Source organism: Equus caballus, chromosome 3 (genome assembly GCF_041296265.1).
Source record: "Equus caballus isolate H_3958 breed thoroughbred chromosome 3, TB-T2T, whole genome shotgun sequence".
NCBI lineage: Eukaryota > Metazoa > Chordata > Mammalia > Perissodactyla > Equidae > Equus > Equus caballus.
In genome coordinates this window covers 49685569-49704692 of record NC_091686.1, presented here as the reverse complement: position 1 = coordinate 49704692, position 19124 = coordinate 49685569, and the positions used below count along the sequence as shown (strand labels likewise).

The 19124-nt window shown below is 37.3% G+C and overlaps 1 protein-coding gene across 15 annotated transcripts in view; it reads left to right on the top strand.

The window, feature by feature from the left end:
• Positions 1-19124, top strand: part of BMPR1B (bone morphogenetic protein receptor type 1B) — a 377788-nt gene that overhangs the window by 144324 nt on the left and 214340 nt on the right. For 14 of the 15 annotated variants that reach the window (XM_023637699.2, XM_070262233.1, XM_023637703.2 and 11 more), the window contains one exon: positions 18989-19090. In XM_023637699.2, coding sequence (XP_023493467.1) covers positions 19060-19090 — 31 coding nt within the window. In that variant the 5' untranslated portion in view covers positions 18989-19059. Of the gene's footprint in view, positions 1-16497; positions 16514-18988; positions 19091-19124 lie in introns of those variants that run through there. The other variant, XM_070262219.1, reaches the window with a different exon arrangement.

Genomic DNA, 19124 nt, shown 5'->3' with positions numbered 1-19124 from the left:
ATTAAAAATATAACCTTGCCAGTTAATTGTACTTTAGCTTCTTCTGGCTTAAGCCACTTTTGGTTGACTGATTCTGTTTCGTGTGAATACTTAATCTTTTATTTTCTGTTAACCCTTCAAATATTGCTTTGTAAAATCTCAGCTCTCCTTACTTCTTCTGTGACAATGAGTCTATTCAGTGTTCTCTCCATCATTGTGAGTTCTCTGCTGCTGGGGGCCTGGTTTGATACTAATCTAGATATGTGTCTGTTGAAGGGTGACTGGTTCTCTCTGGCCTTTTGGATCAGCACATGGGCATGTACCACTGAAGTCCATGATCCCAGCTATTTCAGTTTTGAAGACCTCAAATAATGTGATCCTTCCTCCTGATCCTAGGCCTCTGCCAGCCCACCAACACTCTCAGCTACGTGTGCCTCTTAGTGGGATCTGTGGGAAGTTCTGCATCCCTTGCAAGCCATGCCTAAACCGTGGGTACCCAGAAGCACTGTCTTAGGTACACCTAAGTGCCACCACCCTCTTCCAAGCTACATTAATATTCCCATGTCATGTAGGATGTGGATTTGAATTGATAATTCGTCTTCTCCTAGGGCAATTGCTTTCACATGGTTATGTTATGAAATAGAATAATAAATACATTTAAAACTATAACATGGAAAAAAAAGTTTTACAGACCACTGCTTGCTTATCCTTGCTACTTGAGATACAAGTTAGTATTTTTTATATTATTGTAATAAATTTTTAAAAATGCTGCTTGTGGGGCTGGCCCCGTGGCCGAGTGGTTAAGTTCGCGAGCTCTGCTGCAGGCGGCCCAGTGTTTCGTTGGTTCGAATCCTGGGCGCGGACATGGCACTGCTCATCAGACCACGCTGAGGCAGCGTCCCACATGCCACAACTAGAAGGACTCACAATGAAGAATATACAACTATGTACTGAGGGGCTTTGAGGAGAAAAAGGAAAAAAATAAAATCTTAAAAAAAAAAAAGTGCTGTTTGTGACCTGGTAAATTGATTTGTGTCTTAATAATAATTCTTCACCCGAAGTTTAATAAACGTTGTTTTAGAGGCCTGCAGCCTTCCCACGTCCTACCTGAGAGTTGAGCCTCTAGGTGAGATGTTCTTTGGGTGCCTTATACCTCACTGGATGTTTCAACAGATATTCTTCTTTCCTCATCCTCCCCATGCTCCCTCCATAAAAGGTTCAGGCCAGACAGTCTGGTCTTGTGAGGTCACTCACTTAAATTTGATCTACTCTCTGTCTGTCTTTCCTTCCTGTACTCTCCCATGGCTAAAAGGGGAGACCTTCTTCCTTCTGTATGTTGGGGGCTTCCATGTTACCTAGGCTGAGCCCTTTCTATACTAGGGGTAACCTCTATGACCCAGTCATCACTGTCATACTGATATGGGAATTACCAATAAAAACAGCTTACTTTAATTTTCTAAAAATGTCACCCCGAGACCATGATTAGGATCATGCTATTATATTAGGAGATACTTGGAGTCATTTTTTTCTACTTAAAAGTGGGGACAATGCTGTTATTTTGCTATCGTATTCTTTATTCTATTCTTCGAAAGTAGTTGTCTTTCAATTGTGTATGAATATTAATGTTTTTAAACTCTGTTAGATTATTGTGCCACTAGTGGAAAAAGTATGTTCTTGCAACATGTCTTTCACTGTTCAGCATTTCCAGGAGATTCTTCAAACGTAGTTTTATATGAGGCTTAAGAACAGATGTGGTGGACTTAGTTATCTTATAACTGAAAGTTTGTGCTTCTTGACCACCTTTGCCTGTTTTACCCACCTCTCACCCTCTGACAACCACCAATCTGTTGTCTCTCTGTATGAATTTGTTTTTTCTAAGTCCTGAGGATGTAATGTACAGCATGGTAAATGTAGTTAACAATACTGTTTTGTGTATTTGAAAGTTAAGAGCATAGATCTTAAAAGTACTCATGACAAGAAAAAAAAGTTTGTAACTACATGTGGTAATGAATGTTAAATAAGCTTAATCATCGTAGTAATTTTGTAATATATACCTTTATCAAATTATGTTGTATATCTAAAACTAATAAAGTGTTATATGTCACTTATATCTCAATAGAAAAATGGAATCATAAAACAAAACCAAAGCCAATTTGGAGGGTACATTGAAAGAAGAAGAAAAGGGATGGATAGTTGTGTTTCCTATATTAGTTAAAAGGCATTCTGACAAATTCTTCTAAATGTAGCAACAAATAAAACCACCTTGCCAATAAGTAAGGAAACCCCTCTTTCTAAAGACCAGTTATTTCAACTTTTTTTACAAATGCAAAATATTGCCCAGAATTTTTAAGTTTTTCATTGCTTTTTGATTATTTTTATTGGAATGCTTATTGTCTCTTGTTAAATAGCTACATTAATTATACAGCTGGGGCCCAACTTCTCAACTTTTTCCAGAAGAAGCCCCCAGTTTCCATTAAAGAGTTTTATAGGGGCTTCCCACACGTCGAATTTCACACAGCGGGCTACACTGGCTTGTTATAAAGGTCTTTGAATGTAATGCCAAGGCCTCCCACTAATTGTTTTATGGGCTCAGTGTGGGATCTGCATCCCTGACTGGGGAAGCCCCATGTTAAAGGACTGTGGGAGGGAGGAGTTGTCAAACATATCCAGAAAGAGCACTAAAAAAACCTTGGTTAGCTGTGCTGTTGTTACCAAGGAGCATAAGCAGAACACAAAACATGCCCGATGCTGACTGATTTTAAACAGCGACCCCGGTTTCAGAGAATACTCACTTCATCACGTTTTGGGAGGAAATCAAAGCACAAATAGCTCCTTAATTAATTCGAGTGCTCATTTGAAATTTTGGCACTGGTAAATTATTGTTTTCCAAATGGTGAAAATCAATACAACTCACTAGATATTTTTGTATGTTCTTTCAAGGGGAGATAACTCATCACTGTTACCTGTGAGCATTTCGTCTTGGAACAACATGTTCAAAGTTGTGTGCTTCATTATCTTTTCTCCTCTGAGAAGGTTAAGGAAGCGTGCTTCTGTTAACTGTTAAATTGCGTATGTCTAACCCTGTTGAAAATAAGTAACTTCTAAACTTTAAAGAAGAATTGTAGTGGCAGAATTGAAACTCCCACCCCTTCAGCAGGCGCTAACATTGTTTTTTCTCAGTCTCAAGCAGTCTACTGGGCATTCTGAACCTGTCTTTCCTCTAGAGGCTGAAACAGGATATTTTTGAGCTACAGTCTGACCTCAGAGAGTGCTTTTAGTTTGGTTAATGTTGACATGTTAACAGAATTATTTGAGCCACACTTCAGTGGGCTTAGAGCAGAAATACTGTATTCTGTAGGATGATAAGTACAACCTGTCTCCTTGCAGGTTGATAGCATTAAAACTAAATGACGTATTGAGATTTTTGTGAATTTTGAAATATCTTTTTGGCAGTTCGTGAAGGAGAAAAATAAGTAGTCCTTTTTTGTAACCAAAATATGCTCATGTTAAAAAAAAAGATTCTCATATTTCAAATAAGTAATCTTGGATTAGCAATTCTTTATGGAGAAAAAATTATAATTCTCCTTACCATATTTCTTACATGTATATGTAACATATGGCTATTTCTTACGTGTGATGATACTTATATGTTACTCTGTTATACTATTAATACAATAGCAGTGTGTAATGTATAGAGCAAACCACAGGTAAAATGTGTAAGTGCAAAACTAGTTCGGTTTTGCACACTGCAAAAGGTAATTTCAGCAGTCTGTTAATAGTCTTTTATTAGTACAACATCCTATTTTCCTTTCAGAGTTGGTTGTAGGTTTTGCCGAACTAAAGCAGGAGAACGCTGGATGTGATTTCCTCATCACTGTGATTCCAAGAAATTTTTATCTCGATTATAATACATATTATAATTATCTTTATATGTAAAATAATTTTAGTCAGCCTTCTGTAACCTACTGTATGAAAAATTGCTCCTCACAGCCAGATTTTATCTCTGGATGACCCCTTGATATATCTTTATTTTGAATAAGAGTCAACTTAAGTATGATCCGTAAAACCAACCTTATTACTGTCTGTTAAAGATAAATGTTAAGCTACCTTTACATCTTCTTCTGTGAGCTTAAATTTGTCATTTGTTATTCAGACCCCAAATTATGCAATCTTTTAGCCATTGCCAGCATTTCTTCCCTAGGCTTAACTAAAATTTTCCGTTTATTTTGAATTCAGAAGAGCCAAGTTGCATAGAGTTTTCACCACTGCTCTTGTACTGCCATTAGATTCTTATATCCCAATGAAACTCACATCAATAGTGCTATTTCATTGAGTCATTTTCCAGTGTGGATCTCTCAGATGTTTGCAGTCTTGCAAAATATGCTTGTGTGTAATTAATCTATTTTTATACAGCTTATTTCTTCACCAGACACTTTGCTTTATAATGTTGTATTGAATATCCTTCTGTGCATTTTTATACACATGATGGTGAAATTTGAAGATGAAAAACATTGTGCCACATCAGTAATAGAATACATAAGAGTGTTACGAGTTATTTTCAATTAATATTACCAGTTAGCATATGTTTAATATTTTCTCAGTTCCAAATGTACTTCATGTATTTTTTTAATCTCTTTTAATCCTTTGGAGGTAGCCTTATTCTATTCCTATTTGCAGATGAGAAAATTGAGTCTTAAGCAAGTTAAGAAACTATCCCACAGTCACATAGCAAGTAAGCAAAGTTGGGATATGAATGCAACAGGCTTATGTACTCTGAAATTTTATGTTTATGAAAGGAAGTATTGAAGTTGAAGGGATTATTTAGATATTCTGATTCATTTTTTGGTGATTGCTGTCTGGTTTACAGAGACTTCTCTAGGTAACTACTCATAGTAGATGCACAATAATCATTGAATGAATTCCAGGGCCCTGGGTTCAAGTTCTGGCGTTTAAACTGATAAATGATAGAGCCTTCTCAGACTTAGGTTTCTCACATCGAAAAATAGTAAATTTAGGTGTTGGGAAAACTGGACAGCCACATGCAAAAGAATGAATTTGGACCCTTACATTATACACAGAAATCAACTCATATTGGATTTAAGTCTTAAATATAACCCTGAAATGGTATTACTCCTAGAGGAAAACAGGAGAAAAGCTTTGTGACATTAATCTTGGCAATAATTTCACTGATATGACACAAAAAGTACAGCCAGCAAAACCAAAAATAAATAAGTGGGACTACATCAAACTGAAAAGCTTCTGTGCAGCAAAGGAAACAGCACAGTAAGAAGGCAGCCTACAGAATGGGAGCAAATATTTGCAAACCATATATCTGATAACAGCTAATCTCCAAAATATATGTGAAACTCCTACAAGTCAGTAGCAAAAAACCCCCCAATAACCCAATTGAAAAATGGGCTAAGGACTTGAATAGGTGTTTCTTCAAAGACATATATACTTGGCCAATAGGTATATAAAAAAAATGCTCAGTGTCACTAGACATTAGGGAAAAGCAAATCAAAACGACAAGGAGATATCATCTCATACCTGTCAGGTTGGGTGTTATGAAAAAAAAAAGAGAAGAACCTTGCATACTCTTGGTGGAAATGCAAAATGGTGCAGCTACTATGGAAGACAGGATGGAGGCTGCTTACAAATTAAAAATAGAGCTGCCATATGATCCAGCCCTCCCACTGCTGGGTATTTATCCAAAGAATTGCAATCAGGATCTCAAAAAGATATTAGCATACCCATGTTCATTGAAGAACTGTTCATAATAGCCAACATGTGGAAAAAACAAAATGGCCATCAACAGATGAATGGATAAAGAAAATGTGGTGTATACATGGAGTACCATTCAGCCTTTAAAAAGAAGGAGATTCTGCAATATGTGACAATATGGATAAACCTTGAGGACGTTATGCTAAGTGAGATAAGCCAGTCAGAGAAAGACAAATACTTCATGATTCCACTTACATGGGATATTTAAAATTGTCAAATTCATAGAATCAGAGTGGAATGGTTGCCAGGGTTTGGGTGCAGGGGGAAATGAGTAGGTGTAAAGTTTGACTTAAGCAAAGTGAAGAAGTTGTAGGGATCTAGTCAACGATACTGTATTGTACACTTAAACTCCCTTAAGAGGGTAGATCTCACGTTAAGTGTTCTTACCACAATAGAATAACATTTAAAATAAAGAATAGGAAAAAATAAAAACAACAAGTTTAGATTAACTGTTCTTTCAGACAGAGCTTTTTGTTCAAAAGAAGTCTTTTCCAGAAGCTGTTTCTGTAGGATAGATGAGATCAGCATGTTCTTCTTGGAGATGAAATAGTGGGAGGAGGGAGTGGTTATAAAACTCACTTTGCTCTGTTTGCCCCTATGCCTCAGCTGTTTGAAATCTACAAGAGGAGATGATCGGGGCTGGCCCCGTGGCCGAGTGGTTAAGTTCACGAGCTCTGCTGCAGGCGGCCCAGTGTTTCGTTGGTTCGAATCCTGGACACGGACATGGCACTGCTCATCAAACCACGCTGAGGCAACATCCCACATGCCACAAATAGAAGGACCCACAACGAAGAATATACAACTATGTACCGGGGGGCTTTGGGGAGAAAAAGGAAAAAATAAAATCTTAAAAAAAAAACAAAAACCACAAGAGGAGATGATCTTTCAGTTCAAAGATAATTTGGATTCTAGATCTGCTTAACCAGCATCTTTTGAAAGGTCTAGCTCACACTTGGACTGAGCCTTAGGAAAATCTACAATATGGAGATAAATAACATGATGAGTAAACTACTCTTGCGGGGGAGGGGGGGGTTGCCTTCGGCACCCAGTTGTTTCCAGTTATTATGGGATCCAACTTAAGGATGTTATGTCTTGACTAGCATATGCTGTTTTGGGGACTGTGGTATTTGCTTTCATTTTTGGAAGAAATTCCTTTTCCGTCTGAGAATAATTTTCCTTTCCTCCCTGCCCTTAGGCATTTAAAACATTTACTTGACACATCTGCATTACTCCTATTTGGCAGCTGTAGTTACTTGTCTTAATTTTTCAGGACAAGCAAAGTAAAGTTGGAGTTTTAGGCTCGCTGAAATCATCCTATCAGCTGAAATATTTCCTTGTCTAGTGACTTCTTGCTCTTATATTTCTAGGCAAAACGTAGTGTACTCATAAATTGGAGGAAAAGAATAAATTTTTTTTGCTTTACATTTTGCTTTCTCAATGTTATAAAACTTGGGGGAGGTAAGGTTTAACAGCCTATTGGAGACCTAGTCCACTGCTACCTTAATTTAAAATAGAGACAGTTAATGGCGTTTTGCTTCTTTTTATTGTAAATATATTCTTGTTTACCTCACCATAATCTCTAAAAACAGAGACCATAAAAAATGGCAGAGGCAAAAGTCTCAGATATAGGATCAGAACTTGTCCCAAACTTGATTGGGGGGTGAACTGTTTGGCTGCCTCCCCAACCTTCCTTTGCCAGCTTCTTTCCTACCAACGGTCCTTGGTTTCTTTCTGAGTATCAGTGAATTTCCAGGGAAGCTGACTTCACCTCCTGCATGCAGTTGGGATCAAGACAATCAGTGTATTTCATCCTTCTGGCTCTAGTGATGTATGCAGGGTGGGTATGTGACCTAAGCCAATTCAATCAAAGTGAATCACAGAGCTTTCATTGAGTGTTTTAGAACAACAATGCCTTCTTTCTTGGTGAACTTGAGCAAGGGGAGTATTTGGCCTCAGGAGTTGCTGGCCTCTCTGTTGGAATAATGAGCTAAAATGGTATAGTGGAGAAATGGGTCCTTGGTTATTTCATCGAACCATTGGATCAAGCCTTACCTGAAGCTCATACCTTATTTTAAGCTCATTCTTAACTTTTCAGTTATGGGAGCCAGTAAAACTTCTTTACGTGCAAGTTAGTTTGAATAAATCATTGGAACAGAATGAATTTTGCCTGACACATCAAAGCCTTTGGTTCTTTTGCCTGGACTTTCCTAATTTAGTTTGCTTTCCTAGAAGTAAAATCTCCTGTCTGCTTAGACCTTAGTTTCCTCGCCTTTTAAATGAAGAGTTTATTGGACTGTACAAAATATCTGATGGATCACCTTTTTTCTCTACTTCCGAGAAGTGGAACTCATGTCTGTTAGATTAGAAATTTGTCAGTCTCCCTCTTCCTATTCACAAAGATCCATCCTGCTGCCGTCCAGACTCTAGGAATGTGGATTCCTCCAATACTATACATAAAACAGCATGAATGTCATAAATGCTTCAGGTCAATTTCACAATCTGTGATTACCTCTCTCCTTTTTTACCCCAGAAGTAAATTTTTCTTTAGAGATGCAAGTTTTGAGAAAGATATAGACATAGGAATGATGAAAAGTGATTATTTTTCCATTACTTTTCCTCTTAATCTATAATTAAGAAACAACACATGACTAAAGGGAAGCTAAGAATTAATGATGGCAAAGGTAAGCAGTCTGTCCCAATATAAATCAGTTCATTTTGCTGTTGTTTTTTTAATAACATACTGGCTTCCTAACCTTAGCCAGCTATATCCTAAATGTTGTCAGTAGTTAAAAAATTATTTGAAAGTGGTTTCACAGATAAGCCCAAATCTTTCACCTAGTGTTAGAAAAACAACTCAGAGCAGATGCCTTAATATTCTAAATTCATGTCAAATTCACATGTAAAGAAAAGCACAGAAGTGCTTTGAGACTTGGACATGGTACTGGGGGAATTTCAGTGAGAGTTTGGATATTTGTAAGGACTTTAACCATCTATTCAAAAAGAAAAGGTAAGTACCAAGTAGATTTTTAAGGCTGAATGGGTGGTGATTTGATGATGGTGGTGGGGGGGGGGGGTGTTGGTGAGAAATAACTTTTATTGGACTGTGCCAAACGGTGACAGACAGCAATCAGGGCTTTATAAGAATTCAGTGAATGGTAATTTGCAGCAATCCAATTTCATGCAGCAAAGATTACCTGCAAGGCACAAATTTCTTTTCTTTTTTGAAAATGACAGCTGTGATATGTGTGACTCAATGATGAATGACTTTGAAATACTGTTTATGAAAAATAGGTGTGCCACTCCAGATTGCGCTGCAGGACATTTAATGCTGTTTCGTCTGAACAGATGTTTTACAGATTTTGAAAATTGTGTATCAAATTCTTTTTGGCCTTATCCGTAAAGAAAAATTACATGATCATATTTATGCCTTACATGGCTCTAATTTTTCTGTTGTGCTTGCTAGCTATACTTTAGCAATGAGTTTTCCTGCATTCTGAAGTATTACTTAAATTAAAGATACTTAAATTTTACAATTTTTGTTTAAGGCCAACCATAATATTAGCCTAGAGGAGTTTGCCCTGGAGTTCTGATGCGTCTGCCATTTTGGATGGATGCTCCAGGGACCTGTCTTATTTTGTTTCTCTCAAAAACACCTTGTTAAATTTGGTGATCATGTCCAAAGTCAGCAATGCATGCTGAGTTTCATGGGTTATTTGGCTGTACATTGGGTTGCATTTTTTAAAGCTGTCACTATTTTCATTCAATCTTATAGTGTTATATTGATTTATGGTTTGTATGTGTGTGCGTGTGATGGATACATTTTCTTTTTTGTAGTTTAAAAAAAATAGTTTAAAATAGTACCTTTAAATTTGTTCATAAGGTGAAAATCTAGTAGATAACTTTTAGAAAACAGTTGACCTCAAGTTAACTTATGTGTTGGCTTTTAAAAAGCATGTTTAATTTAAATCATTTTGTTTTATTTTGAAACTTAGTAAAACGATAATTTTTCCTGTGGTAGAATAGTAGGAGTTACTTTTAAAAAGATATTTCCTTTCTCAAAATTGACCTAATATTTACTTTCTTCGCTTGAAAGTTATTTGTAAATAATCCATTCATCCAAAGTTCTTGAGTTTCCCTGACAGTAACTAGTAAACTCAGATGATCCTGACACAACCAGTGCAGGTCACAGGTGTAGAGCACGAGCAAGGGGCAGAAGGCCCTCATGGACACTCGCTGTTGGTCGCTGATGAATTGATTCACCTCCAAACCTGCATTAATGCATTGACATTTTCAATTAAATTCAGCAAATACTGACAGTATTGCTATGATCAGATTGTTGGGCACCTCCAGATGAGAAATAGCTGTGGCACATTTCCTGTTCCTCATGGAGCCAATGGATTACTAAAGGCATAAGGCAAAAGCAAAAGTAAACAATATTCAAGATGTACATAGAAACTATACAAGACACAGGCATTCTGTGAGGGCTCATAGAAGGGCAGGGTCAGAGGTGGATAGGGAAAAATAAAATCATTGTGAAGGAACCAGTGCTGGAGATGATTATTGAAGCATCAGGCAGCCTTTTTGGTGAGAGGAGATGGGAGGAAGGGCATTCAGTTGGCAGAAATGGCTGGAGTAAAGATAGGGAGGTAAGACACTAGGAAATGGCGGAGAAACGGAGTTTCAGAATTGTGTGCCTTCATGAAGAAAACTGCCATATAGTAAGTCTTAAATGCCAGGTCAAGAAGTGTTTTCTTAATTTGCTAGGCAGAGGGGAACCATTCAAGGTTGAAAAGCAGTGACTTGGAATTGGGCTTTATAGAGAGCAGTTGGAACTGTGTTTAGGAAGAACTGGAATGCATTCGGAAGTTGCGCAGATAGTAAAGGGCTGAACTGCATTGTGGCAGAAGTAATGGAAAGAGACAAATTCCTGACACGTTGAGTATGTGGAATCCATTGTATTTGCTCACTCTTGGATACAGAGGATGAGGGAGACTTGCCTTAAGGATAGCTCCAAAGGGTTGAGGCTGCGTGTCTCTGGAATGTTGGTTATTTTATTAACAAAAATTGGGAAGTCAGAAGAAGGAGATGTTTGTGGAGAGGAAACATAGGAATTAGGTAAAATGGGCTTCACATGTGCTTTTTTCCCATAGCTCTGGTAGGAAAGTCTCATCTGATCGTTAAATGTGTGTGTGTTTTTTAAATATTAGTATCTGCAAGTCGTTCTAATTGGTATGTGAAATTCTTTTATAAATTTCTTAGATTTGGAGTTATGTGCAAAAAACCCTATATTATTCTGCGTGATGGCAGACCAGTTACATTTTAGTCTTGGCAAACTAAAAACAGTTCAAAGTGTTGAGATCTCAATCTACTTTCTGACTGATCTTCTGGGGCAACACCGGGTGGGACCACCTCTTGCTGTGTTGTCATGCAAATGAAGTGAAAGGCATGAAGTTTTTTCTAGAATTCTGCTGTAAGACAAGAGGAAAATATTGTTTGGCCAGATGCTGTGGAAATAAACAGCTGGCTGAAACTGCTGCCTTTTTGCCTTAGATATTAAAACATGTTTTGGAAGATGTATAAACCAGGGTCCTTATTTGTGCTTTTTGGTCTTTGGTTCATACTAGATATTTTACCTGCTTATAGCTTGGGAAGCGCTTTTATGTACCAATATTCTTTACAAATGATAACATGCAATTCTTGAATTCTTAGAAGGTCCTAGACCTTATTGAAATGATTAGTGGGTGATATAAGGTGACTCATAATAAATACTTCCTGTACTGCAATTAATATTTAATAATAATCAGTTGAACAACAAATAGGGTAACTTCACTAAGTCAAACAAAATCTATGGCATAATTTAGTTGGGTGTTATATTTCTATTTTATAAGTTTTACACTTGCTGTATTTTCCAAATGTTTTAGATAAGGTTAAAGTGATTTTATTTATTCCCTTCAGATTCATTTAAAAAAGCAAATATAATGATTTATGACACAACTCACTGAATAGTTTTCATAGCACATTTACTTGAAACCAGCCAAAGCCAGTGCCTCCTAACAATTCCAGCTTCCTCAGACTGCGGAATGTGAGACTTGGCGAAGATAATGGTTTAAGAGATTCCTAAATGCTTTAGTACAATGAGTGTCCCAGAGCACTTCCCTTGCTTCCCACTGAGGTTTCAGTTGTAGTCAGAGCCATCATTAAACATTTGCTTGGTATTTCTTTGGGGGTTGTGGCATATTTTAAAAACTTGGACAGGGTGACACGCAGTGGAGAAAAGTAAATTAGAAACAGTTGGAACATTGAGTATGTGCTAGGAGCTATGCTAAAACTATTTTCTCTGTGTTCTCACATCATATTTGCCCCTTAATAAGTTTTGTGTCACTCTCTTATCATCTCACTGCTAAAACTGTTTTTGCAAAAGTCATGAATTACCTCTTTTGTTGCAAAATCTATTGGCCTCTTTTTAGTCCTTTGGCTGTATCTCGGATCATTTGCCGCTTAGGTGTTCCCTTCTCAGAACTGCTCTCTCGTTCTTCTAACCCGCTTCTTACCACCTGTGCCGCTGCTGCTTGGTTTCCTTTGCAGGTTTCTTCACTTCCTCTGCCTCCCTTGTTGGTGCTCTGAGAGTTTAGTCCGAGGCTTTCTTCTCTGGCCGTCTCCTGGTTCATTCTGTCTACTTTCATGACTTCATTTACCAGTACTAAAAGCTGATGGCTCTCATGTTTTGTGACCCCACAGCAGGTCTCTCCCCCAACACCAGACCCTTGTGTTGTAGGACTTCTGTGCATGTCTCCACTAGGAGTGTAAACAGGAGCTGCAAGTTTGACCTGCCCCATGTCCCAAACTAAACTCATCTTCCCTTCCCCTGCCGGATTTACTTCTCTTCCTGTGTTTTCTATATCAATAAACTTCACTATTATTCTCCCTGTCGGTTGCCACAACGAGAAACTGAAGAATTGTCCATGATATCTTGACTGCTGTCTGTTTCCTCAACTAAGTTTTTAAATCCTGCCTATTTGCTCTCCTTAATACTTGTTGCGTATGTCCACCCTTCTCGATTTTGATTAGCACAGCCTTGGTTTAGTATTCTGTCACTTCTTATCTGAATCATCATAACTGTCTCTTAACTGGTCTCCGTGTAGCCAGTTTTGCTCCTTCCATTCTGGTATCTATTTTATAGTCAAAGTGACTTTTGTAAAATTCATTCTTGAATGGTTCCTCAGAATACAGCACAGAAACCTCATTATGGCATATGAGACTCTTGAATATATGGTACTGCTTAGATCTTTGAATCTCATATTTCATCACTTGTTCTGTGATTAACTCGTGGTAATCTTCAGCACCTGTTCCCTGCTGTTCCAGGTGAGCTCTCCTTCACTTCTTTGTGCTCTTGTGGCACACTGTGTTGAACTCTAAGACAACATATTACAATCATTTGTTTTCTTTTATTTTTTCCTGAGGAAGATTTGCCCTGAGCTAAACATCCATTGCCAATCTTCCTCTTTTTGTTTGTGAGCCACCACCATCGCATGGCCACTGAGAGACGACCAGTGGTGTAGGTCCACGCCCAGGAACCAAACCCTGGCTGCCAAAGTGGAGTGTGTCAGACTTAACCACTAGGCCACCAGGGCTGGCGCCAATCATTTGTTTTCTTATTCTTCATTACACTTTTAGTATTGATGGATAGGGACTATGGTTTTTTTCCATATATACTTATTTCTTGTAAGTATTTAGCATAGGACTAAATATTGTAGGTATGCAGTAGAAATATTGAGTGAGTTAATGAGTCACTAAAGGAAGATCAATAAAATCTACATTCTACTCTCAAGTATCTCACTGCCTAGGGAGAAGTTTTGCAGGTACAAATGATTTTTAAAACCCATCAACAAACAATTACAATATAGTGTGGTATGAGCTATTAAAAGTCATGTTTTCAAGTAGGAAATGACTAAATGCAAATATCTCAAGGGACTGTCTCTTCAAGATATGTAATAGAATTCCACAGAAATGTTCATAGCATTCAACTGTGTTTCTTTGAATTGAGGCCTTATTGTAACACTTAGATTACTTTATTGACTTTTTACAACTTTACCCTGTCTCTTGTTTTGTCAGTTTTATGAGGACTCAACAAAAGTGAGAAAGGATGTATTAAATTTTTGGATATCTGTTTGGCTAGCTAGGAGGCCTGAGGGTTATTGCTTATTTTTCTTTTCCTTTCTGAAACTATTACAGTAATTTCTGTTGTCTAATAAGATTTCAATTGATTCTGGCCTCTGACTTTATGCTTTATAATTAACTCACTAGTTACAAGAATTATAGTGGGTTTTTTTTCCTATCTAAAACAATTTAAGAGGACATAATGCATTTTTAAGAACTTGGGCCTGTTACTTTTATGATCCCCTAGATTTAAAAATGCCATTGTGGTTTAATTTTCCTCATAATAATGGAGCAAAATAATGTTGAAAAAATTAATGACCCCTTCTGATTTTTAAATTTTAAATGACTGTGTGTCAGGGACTGTTAATGTTGCTTAGAATAGTGAGCACTTGTGAACATTAACTCTGTGATGGCAGGGGCAGGATCTTTTTAGCTGGTTTTCAGATCTGGGCCCTAGAATTCTGAGGGTGTCTAAGGAGCTGAGCCCGCAGGGAAGGCGAGGAGCGGGCGTCAGGCTGCTGGTGAAGTTCTGCAGCCCTTCCTTGCATTTTCCGCTTTTCGCTCATATCAACTGCTTTTATCTGTGATCTATTGGAGTTTTTAAAAAGATATTATTAAAGGGGGAAAAAACTTCTAAAATACCTTGAAAACCATTGGTTCACTTGATGCAAATATTCAAGGAAATCACCTTGTTGACAATTGAGAAAACTCGCAAAAATAGAAAATGTGTATTTCTTTCACTGACTACTCTTTCCATGTGTCACCTACAGTAACATCCTCAAAGACAGTGAGGGGAGCTGTACATTTAAAAGTACTAGGCAAGCAGAGGGTCCTGTCTCATCTGTTTTCCATCAAAGACTTTCAGTTGCCATGTGCTGTTTCCATTGTCTAGTCATTAGAACCTGTGAACCAGGGCCTGACAAGGTTGGGGGCATGAGGTGGAAATTTAGGGGATGGTGAGAAACAGAATTTTAATGCTTCTTAAGAGCAGGGGAAAGGGTTGCTGATCTTCCCAGTGTCATGATGTTCATATCATAATGGTAAGTAGTTTCATGCCAGGAAGCTGAAGGGTTAGGTCAGAGTTTTATAGAGTTTTTGGCCAAAGGCTGTTCTAAGAGAAAAGTTAATGTTTAAAGGTGCTGACCATTGCCCTAACTTACTCTTCCATTCTTTTGGTCCCTTACTTCTCTCCCCTGCCCCAAATAGGGTTATCCTAGATGCAAAAATCCAGGCCACTACCATAGTAACCACACAAATAGAGCACAAAGGGGAGTGCTATTTGCTTTAATTTCATGGTGATGGAAGGAAAACTACACGTGGAGATGCATATAGGTGACATAGTTGATGGTACAAAAATGTGTCTATAAGTGAGAGGCTGGAATGGACTTTGCCTATAAAATAATTTGTTTCTTAAGAAGCAGAATCTAGGGAATAACAGCATCTTTTAAACACTTTAAAAAGTTGGCAGTGTTGATTCAAAATGCTATTTAAAAACTCACTTTCAAAATATTTTTTTGGGAAACTATAACTGTCAATTTGAAGGATGAGATTCTTTTCAGCAGAGCTTGTAAAAATATCCATTGCCATATGTGAAGCAGGTTTAGGGCAGTTTATCATGGATAGATGAGTTTGTCAAATACATACACACATCCACCCCTTTTTTGGCCTCAAAGGAGAAATTCCAGGACCATAGATAAAGAAATATTGTACATTTTTACAACACTTCTCACAGATAAGTAGACGTTTTATTAATACACATATTAGGAGGAAACAGTAGTTAAAGAATAGGGATTAATCATAGTTGGGTCAAAGATAGTATTGGACGTTATCAAGGTTTCCTGGACTTGGTTAGAGTTGGGGCCTTAGCAAATGGTTGATAAGAACATCATTCAGAAGGGTCTGACTCATCCTTTATTCTGCTAGTGATTTTACAAGGCTCGTCATCTTCAATAAAGGCAACCTTACTGGGCTCACACCATTTTAGTAGCTACAATAGCTTCATTTCTAATTATAAAAGCAGTATGTGTTCATAATTAGAATTGTCTTTGGTTTTACTACCCAAAGAGAACCTCTGTGAATACTTTGGTGTGTCTTTTTTTGTATGATGGTGCATGTCATATACAAAAGATGTATGTATAGTACATTTTTATATAATGTGCATACAGAAATTAAAATTGGAATCAAACTATGCATATGGTTTTATAAACTGCATTTTTATTTCATTCATTTAACAATTATTCTTTGTGTGCCTGCCATAGTCTAGGGATTTTCTGTCTCATTAAATGTTCCTTGAAAGCATGACATTTAATGACCTTTTAATATTCCATTACATCATGATTTATTTAACTTTCTCTTATTGTTGGACATTTACATTGTTTTGGTTTTTTTGCTGTTATAAACAATATTAAATCATTATCTTTTTACCTCTCTAATTCTTTTCTATTTCAGTATATCTGAAGCATTATTTCCTGAAGAAAAAGTCTAGGAAATGTAGTTATATCCTAATAATCTTCAATTTAATGGCACTATGTTTGGGGAAAATTGGATGAACTTAAGCCTTTATAGAGCCCAAACAATGGGATGTTCAGGAGAAAATGTAAGCCATAGTTACCATGATCGCCTTTTCAGTGATCCAGCATTCTGGATGGCTTTTAAGTGGTCTAGACTTCAACATCACTTTAGTGTAGGTGTATCAAGTCTCTAACATAGTGTGATTGCCCAATATCTAACAGATGTTTGTTATGACAGAGGTGTCATTGTGAAGTGAGTCATTCCTTTCTCATTACTGTTCTCAGAGATATCTGAGATATCGCAACACCCAATTCTTATGCATAAAACAGCTTTTTGAGCCTAATTATCTCACACACTTCTGGGTCATTGATGCTATAAAAACATTCCACTGCACCATGACTCCACTGAACAAAAGATAGGAAAAATTTAAGAGAAAAGAAAATTCCTACAGTGCATACATATTCTATTGTGATGTATGATAATCAACAAAATTTGCTTTTATTAAATTTCCAACTATGTATGGTATGTGGTTCTTTTAAATACACCTTGCAGTAGCTAATGGCTATAAGGTGAAAGATAACCCATATTTCTTTCTCTCCCTTCTCTCCCCTCCCTCTTCCGCTCTTGAGTATGTGTGTGGGTGGGTGTGTGTGGGTGCAGGACGCACTCACATATCTGTTTTTTCAAATATTCCATTTGGTTCATTTCAGTCATTTGTAGTATCCATAAGTATTTAGTCACGTGTTTAATCTTCCCATGAAATGCTTCAGAGATTCATCATATGAAATCATAGGTTTCTCGTTAGTGCTAAGTCGTAGCAAATTATCATCTTTTTAAGGTTGATTTTGTAGAGTGTTAAATGGTATTTAAATTTCCTTTAGATATGAAGCCATTTATTTTTCTCCTAATCACTTAAAATAGCAAGAACTAATCAACTGGAGTTTTTCTCATTTTTAGAAATACCCAGTCTACCCCTGACTTCACGTGCGTGTTTCTGCCTTTAGGTCAGTGGGAACTTTTTCCAGCCATGTTTTCTTTTTTCCCTTCATTCCTAATTTCTCTCAGGAACAAATGGTAGTATAGTTAAGCATTAGAAACTTGTTGCTGAAGGTGCTAACCTAAACATCAGTGCCAGGATACGACTGAGACTTAATAGACTAATTAATTTGTCTACTGCCCCCCTGACCTGGGAATTACGTATAATGGGCTGTACTTATGGAACTGAGAGTCTGGGATCCAAAGAAGAGAAAATGCAACTTTTGTGTGCTTTATACATCAACATGCAATTAATACAGTGTTCTTTTAGAAAAAAAATTTTTCAAAATGGAACTTTATTCCACCACATGTTTTGAAAGTACAATACTGCAAGATTCTGTGTGTCTTTTTGTTTTAGCTTTCTATCTTTTTGATTTATAGTAGTACTAAACAAGACCCTCACATTATTTGATCCAAATATGCTGTTGACCTCTGGAGGAGCCAATTGTCTAGAATGTCACAGTTGCTGTATTATCTATTCTAATGTAATATGTTCTCCTAACAACCACAAAAACTCCTAGAAAAAATAGGAACTTAAAGCTTGAATGATATTTTAAAAAGTGTTTGTGTTCTGAATTCCTGACTATGCTGTTCATGCTTCTTTCAGTAAGCAGATTAGTTTTATTTCCTCATATTTCTTTTCTCACTGTTTCTTCATTTTAGAGACAGTTAAATATACTTCAAAGGCAGTTAACATTTGACTGCCACTGAAGTCGTGGCTCTGGACAGAAGCTGAATCAAATAAATCTATTTGTATTAGCCTGTCAGTGTATGGGTTATGCATCTCTTTGGATCTTGTGAACTTACGGAGGTATCAAACTGTTTCCTGTTAGGATTTTATTTAGAATGGAGTTTTAATATTTTGGTAGTTTGTGGATTTGGAAGCATTTATTAGACCACCAAATGTCTCTTCAGCACATGGCAGGCACTCTTCTAGGCACTGCTGATGATGTGGTGAACCAGGCTGATGGTTTCCAGCTCTGCTGAGGCTTACGGTCCAGTATCGGAAGTCACACACAAAGTAAACCCAAGGAGTAGTGATATCACTCAAGACAAGGCTGCCTACTTAGGCACACAGTGAAACAGGGTGAAAGGAGAGAGTGACTGGAATGTGTGAGATGCTATGTTAGCCGAAGAATTTAGGGAATGGCTTTCAGGGAGGCAATATTAGGGCTGAGAACTAAACAGTGCGACAGTAGCCTTTGGGTAGATGCTGTTCTCATTCAGTTATTGGCAGTTACTTTACCTGAAAGGACATGCAAGATTTCATAGACTTCCCAGCATAGGCGTAATGCGTGGGTGGACGTGGTGGAGACTCAGAGGACCTTAGCAGGATGAACAAAACAAAGAGATAGTGGCATATGATTCACGGGGAAAACCCTTTACCTTTCTAATGTTCTGTTGCCTCTAGTAGTGGAGTGAAAGGTTTAGTTTTTTTGTGCCTTTTTTTGTTGTTGTTAAAATATAATGTGAGCCTCACCTTGAATTTTTTTTTCATGCAGTTATTTATTATTTTGTTTTATAGGTTTCAAAGTGGTCAAGAGAGTGAATGTATCTGAAGTGGATCTGTCTTGTATAAATCATCAGCAGCATTGTATGCAACAGATATCAGCAGCATATTTATCTGGTTGGTATTCTAAATCAAGTTTGCCATGATATAC